The following is a 6,745-nucleotide window of genomic DNA, read 5'->3' as shown; positions in this document are numbered from 1 at the left end:
AAAAAAATTTCCAGCGTGTGTGGGGATTGATCCCAGGTTCCTGTGACCTGCGACTGTTTAACTCACTCGGCCACCTCGCAGCTTAATAGACAAGAGGTTATTTTTGCATTTTACTCGCTGGTGCATTTTAGAAAATACTTGGTTGCTAGATTGCTTCTGTTTAGCATGCAAAAATGTATATTTTTAACGCAATAATGCACGTTTTTACACCAGTCCAAAATCACGCACTGTTATGCATGCTTTTCAGCATAATTTTGTCAATAGGGCACTCCTCTCTGTCTTGAGCTATTGTGGCTGCAGTTGCAACTGAACCAACTATTTTCCAGACTGTATCAGTCCGCCTTGTTGGAGATCTTTCTCTTCCACGTGTTCCATTCCAGGGACCTTGCCAAAGAGAATTCCTTTTTCAATGTTTTCCGGTCCTCTTCTGGCTATGCGTTCAAAATAACACATTATCCTGGTTTCACATATTTTATTTAGCCTGTTGGTTCTTGCAGTTGTTCGACAGTTGATGCATTTGTTTGGTGTGCTGTGTATGTTATCTTCAACATCCTGTGCCATACCCACATTTCAAAGGTATCAATTCTTCTTCGATCATCTTGCTTCAATGTCCAGGTCTCCCCTCCATACAAGAAAACTGGAAAAACTAGCGTTCTGTTTAGTCTCTTCCTTATTTTTATGGGGATTTTCACATTGGTTGGTGACTTTTCTCAACTGAGACATCACTGTTTTTCCAAGAGCTATTCTTCTAATTTCCTTGGCTGATCCTCCATCAGCATCCACAAGTAAACCCAAATAAATAAATGAGTTCACTTTTTTTAATTCATTCAGGGCTTTGGATTTGGGTAAGTATCCAGCTCTATCAACAATCGAACGTTATCAGGTAAGGGTATCAGGTAGGGGTATTAAAATTCTTTTCAGAGGATCGGGTATGGGTATTCCAAATTTTTTTCAGTAGGAGTACGGGTGAGGGTATTGGATTTTCTTCATTTTTTGCTATTTTGGATACAATTTTGGTAGAATACCTGAGAAAAGAACCCGACCTATTGGGTATTCTGGTTCAAAATGGTTTTATTGGGTATGGGTATGGGCACGGGTACAGGTATTCTTTGTTTTATTTTTTTGAGTACGGGTTCAGGTATAGAAATTTATGGATTTTTGTTCAGGTATTTGGGTATGGGTATGGGTTTGAAGCCCAGGTCCCATGTCCTCACTGACCATCCTGACCCATCTGATCAGTTCTGCTAGTTCCTCTTCATTTGAAGCTATTAAGGTGGTATCATCAGTGTACAGGAGATTGAAGATTCTTCTTCCTCCAATCAGCAGAAGTTTTCAGACCCAAGTAAGAAGGACTGGTGGTTGAGACAAACACTGTTTCAATCAGTGGGCGTTTTCGGACCCAAGTTAGGACCTGTGTTTGAAACCAACTGTTATGTCGTCAGCATATTCTTATCTTAGTTTAGTTTAGCTAGATTACTCATGCCGCATGGCGTATCTTAGTTTTAAAAATATCAAATCAGTCATGTACTATTCTTGCTTAAATAAACATCTCCGATGTGGTTCGTTTGTCCGTTCTCTTCGAGTACGTTTTAGTGGCGACGAGGATGGGATCCTCAAGTGCGTGTATCCCAAATTAATGTACAAATTTTCGCGATTTTGCGCATTATTTTTTATTCGTTCGTGATGATAAATGACTAAAAAGAAAAAACGTGCAAAAGAAGTTATGGCTGCAAACGGTTTTCCTGCTCTTTTTTCCGAGTTCAATGCTGGGGTTGAGGATTTTGCAAGTTACCTCGATCGTTTCAACTGCTACATCGATTGCCTAGGAATTACTGATCTTCAAAAGCCAAAATTCTTCATTGCGAGTGCTGGTGCCGAAATTTTTGCCCTTGCCCGACGCTTAGCAGCTCCCGAAAATCCAAAGGACTTGGATTATGATAAATTGACGAAATTGCTTACGGATCATTATCATCCTGCACCTTTGGAGGACGTTGCACGTCATATTTTTCGCCACAGAAAGCAAAAAGATGGTGAGTCTTTCAACTCGTTTTATGCTTCATTGAAAGAATTATCTCGAGACTGCAATTTTGCTGATCAAACGCGTCTTGATGAAGAATTGAAAGCTCAAATTATTGGTGGTACCAATGATGGAACTTTACAAAAATATTGCTTTGCTACTCCAAAATTGGCCTTGAAAGATGTCGTTGCAAAAGCTGTTGCTTCTGAACAAGCTACCAAAGGCGTTGACCATTTTAATGCACCAAATGTCAAAGCCTCAGAGTCATCTTCCGTAAATCGAGTCAATGAACGAGTTAATAAAAAACACTTCCAGAAGAAAAAGTCGAATGGTTCAAAGAATTATGCTTCAAATTCCAATTCGAATTCTACAAATCCTGGTGCTTCTCATGCCAATTCGTCGAAATCAAATTCTACTCCAAATATGGTCGTTATCTGCTACCGTTGTGGGAAGAAAAACCACAAAGCTCCGGATTGTCGTCATAAAAATGCTGTTTGCAGTTCCTGCCAAAAGGTTGGTCATCTCAACACTGTTTGCGGAAAAAGTAGGAAAGAATTATTAGAAATTCAAAAACCTGCGGCTGAAAATAAATCATGTAACGTAGTTGATATTGGGCAGCTTGGTGAAGAAAATTTACCTACAATTGCTGATGGAGATGATCCACCCCCTCCCAAAATTTTCATCGATGTGCAAGTTGAGGGAAAAGCTGTCAAATTCGAGGCAGATTGCGGTTCTGGTTTCACCCTAATTTCAGAGAAAACATTTCGTGAGCTCAATCTTGGTGAAAAATTGCGACCTTGCAAATTCGTTTTAAAAACTTATGATCGTGGTATAGTGCGTATTCGTGGATATATTCCAGTGCATGTTAACTTCAAAGGGAAATCATATCGCCAAGTATTGCGCGTCGTTCAAGGCGATTATGACTCCGTTATCGGTCGCGATTGGCTTCTGCCTATGAATATTGATATTCGTGAGTTCATAGAAACAAACAAGATAAGCGTTTCTGTGAATTTAAATTTAAAAAGCGAAATTGACAAATTAGTATCAGAGTTCTCGGAGTTGTTCTCTGATAACATAACCAAAGTGCCGAATTATTGTGCTGACTTTAAATTGAAAGCTGACGCAACTCCAGTCTTCTGTCGCGCACGTACTGTTCCTTTTGCTCTCCGCGAGGCAGTTGATAAAGAAATTGATCGCCTAGTTGCCGCCGGTATATACGTGCCTGCTGAGTCATCCGAGTGGGCAACACCGATTGTACCAGTTATCAAATCTAATGGTAAGATTAGATTAGTTGGCGATTACAGTGTAACGATAAATAAAGCCATAATACCTGAAGAGTATCCTATACCAAATATAGAAGAGGAAATACTTCAAGATTTTGCGAACTGTGTGCATTTTTCAAAGTTCGATATTAAAGAAGCCTACATGCTTCTTGGTGTTTCCGAGGCATGTTCCAAATTATTGACTGTCAATACTCCGAAAGGTCTTTTTTACGTTACAAGTTTGAATTATGGTTTGCAATGCGCCCCTGCCAAATGGCAACGTTTTATTGAAAGTATTTTCAAAGGTTTAAAATGGTGTAAATGGTTTTTTGATGATGGAAAAATTTCGTCAAAAACTGCTGCTGAGCATTTGGCGCGAATGCGTAAATTTTTCGAAATATGCAGAGAAAATAATTTACGTTTGAATAAATCAAAATGCGATTTTTTGACAGATCACTTGAAATTTTTGGGTTTTGTTGTGGATAAAAATGGAATCCATAAGACCACTGAAAAAATTGATCTAATTTTGAATGCCAAACGACCTACGAATGTCACCGAATTGAAGTCCTTTGAAGGATTAGTAGGTTATTATTCTCGTTTTGTGCCAAATTTCAGTGATAAATTCGCACCTTTAAATGCTCTGACTCGGAAAAATGCGAAATTCGATTGGTCAGAAGGATGTGAGCAAGCTTTCCAGCTCATTAAAAATGAAATTGCCTCAGAACGTGTTTTATGCCACTTCGATCCTGCTAAACCATTAATTTTGTCTACTGATGCGTCCCCTTACGCTATTGGAGCTGTGCTGAGTCATCAATTTCGCGAAGGCGAGCGCCCAATTGCTTTTGTTTCTCGCACTTTAACAGAAACAGAGCGCCGATATTCTCAACTTGATCGTGAGAGTCTTGCAATTTACTGGGCTGTTAAACGTTTCTTCAATTACCTTTTTGGACGAAAATTCATTTTATTCACCGATTGCAAACCCTTAACTTCAATTCTTGCTGCTCATGCTGCCAAGCCATCGTTGAGTGCTACTCGTTTGTTGCATTATGCACTATTTTTGCAAGGGTTTGATTACGAAATTCGTTATCGCCGAAGTGAAGACAATAAAAATGCTGACTTCGCATCACGTTTTCCTTGCCAAATTGCAAATTCGAATCAAATTGATGTCCCAGCTTGGTGCTACACAAATTTATTACATTCGCTTCCAGTCAAAGCAGCTGAAATTGGAGCTGAAACGTTAGCTGAGACATCATCTGCCACCCTGCTTCGCCAGTTACGAGGGGAAGAGCCCTGCCACATGAAAACTGCTGAATTGGCTCAATACTCACTTCAAGACAACTGTATTCTTCGTAATGATCGAGTATACATTCCTGAAAAACTGCGTCAACGTGTTCTCACCGAATTGCACCAAGGTCATCTTGGTATGGTGAAATGTAAAAGTCTTGCTCGAAGTTACGTGTATTGGCCTGGTATAGATCATGACATCGAAGATATGGTCAGATCTTGTTCCAGTTGTGACCAAAATGCTAAAAATCCGTCAAAATGTGTTTCTCATCCGTGGCTGCCCCCCTCCCAGCCATGGCAACGTATTCATTTCGATTTTGGAGAAATTGAAAATACCAATCTTCTTATAATCGTTGATGCCTATGCAAAATGGCCTGAAGTTTTCGTTGTCAAGTCAACCAATTCTGCTCAAGTCATCGAATGTTTCGAGAAATGTTTCTCACGTTTTGGTTTGCCCGAGGTTGCTGTCAGTGATAATGGGCCTCAGTTTGTTTCAGAAGAACTGAGGGAATATTTTTGCCAAAATTGCATACATCATCTGACATCTCCGAGTTATCATCCTCAGTCAAATGGGCAAGCTGAACGATTTGTGCAAATCGTTAAAAAGGGATTAAAATGCACCCGAAATGGTCCCTTTATCAAACGCCTTCAAGCGGTCCTACGTTCATATCGCCGTGCACCTTTGTCCAATGGAAAATCGCCTTTCGAATTGATGTTTGGGCGAAAAATGCGAACTGTAATTTCTGCGGTCAAACCGATTTCCAAATTTGAGCAAAATTCTCAACTGTCGAAAAGAGAATTTTGTGAAGGTGAAAAAGTTAAATTTCGCCTATTTCGTGGTCCTAAAAAATGGGAAGTTGGATCCATTTCTGGTAAACTGGGAAATGTAGTTTACCTTGTTAAATCTGGCGGTAAAACTCATCGCCGTCATATAAATCATCTTTGCCGAACCAATTTGGATGAATTCAATTCTGCAATTTTGATCGATGATCCTGCGCCTGATTCTGCACCAATTATACCTGATCAAGCTGAGCCCGAATTGTCCATCCAGCCTCAGCCGGCAGTGCGTCGATCATCACGTATTCGTCGACAGCCCCAGTGGTTTCAGCCTTCTTAGAGGGGAAGAGTTGTTATGTCGTCAGCATATTCTTATCTTAGTTTAGTTTAGCTAGATTACTCATGCCGCATGGCGTATCTTAGTTTTAAAAATATCAAATCAGTCATGTACTATTCTTGCTTAAATAAACATCTCCGATGTGGTTCGTTTGTCCGTTCTCTTCGAGTACGTTTTACCAACACTGTTTTAATCAGTGGATGCGGCGGTTGAGACAAACACAATCGAGAGTTTCAAATTCAACATTTCCAAAAATTTCAAAAGAAGGAACAAAAAATCCATCCCACATTCTGGCCATAATCAAACAATCAGAATTTTAAAAAAAAAACTGTGGTTGAGACAGACACTGTTTCAATCAGTGGGTGTTTTCAGACAGAAATTAGGACCTGTGTTTGAAACAGACACCATTTCAATCATTGGGTGTTTTCAGACCCAAGATGGGATCTGTGTTTGAAACAGACACTGTTTTAATCCGAGGGTGTGTTCAGACCCAAGTTACGACCTGTGTTTGAACCAGACACTATTTAAATCAGTGGATGTTTTCAGACCCAAGTAAGGACGTGTGGTTGAGACAAACACTGTTTCAATTCTTGCATTTGGTTAGTTGATTTAATTTTTTTTTTAAATTATCCCTGGGTTCCTGCCCTGCCTTCCTGCTCCAACTCCATTGTGCGGGATGGATACTTGTCACATTTGTACACTCATGAAGTGGTAAGTTTCACATGCTAACAAGGTAGGGGCCAATTAGGGGGTGCGGTTGACACACTCCTCAATTGCTGTAAAACATTTTCCCAACATTTTTGGGGTTGTGAAAGCAAAATTTCAGCTACCTACTTCATTTTCGAACAAATGAACAACGAGGAATAAAATAAGAATTCGAATCCTCTGACAGCAGATATCAGACTCTTTTTTAAAGAAGAGTAAAACTCATTTGGGGTAATTTGTAATGTGAACCTTCACTTATTTTCTAATAGGTACCAAATTTTGAACCATTTTTTCTTTTCTAACCAAAAAAAATCCTAAGAATGGAGCTTAAAGAGTGAAAATGCGTATTTTTCTTTATGTGGC

The 6,745-nt window shown here is 39.6% G+C and overlaps 1 protein-coding gene across 1 annotated transcript; it reads left to right on the top strand.

The window, feature by feature from the left end:
* The first annotated feature begins 1,690 nt into the window (after positions 1-1,690).
* LOC135839317 (uncharacterized protein K02A2.6-like) lies at positions 1,691-5,680 on the top strand. The gene has a single exon (XM_065355302.1). It carries the CDS (start codon positions 1,691-1,693, stop codon positions 5,678-5,680), a length of 3,990 nt encoding a protein of 1,329 aa, XP_065211374.1.
* The last annotated feature ends 1,065 nt before the right edge of the window (positions 5,681-6,745 follow it).

Source organism: Planococcus citri, chromosome 3, assembly GCF_950023065.1.
Source record: "Planococcus citri chromosome 3, ihPlaCitr1.1, whole genome shotgun sequence".
In the NCBI taxonomy this organism is placed as follows: Eukaryota; Metazoa; Arthropoda; class Insecta; order Hemiptera; family Pseudococcidae; genus Planococcus; species Planococcus citri.
The sequence above is the reverse complement of the archived record's forward strand: the minus strand, read 5'-3'. Positions and strand labels throughout refer to the sequence as shown.

Excerpts from the sequence above, each read along its gene's own strand:
- LOC135839317 (XM_065355302.1), top strand. The coding sequence starts at position 1,691 with ATGACTAAAAAGAAAAAACGTGCAAAAGAAGTTATGGCTGCAAACGGT.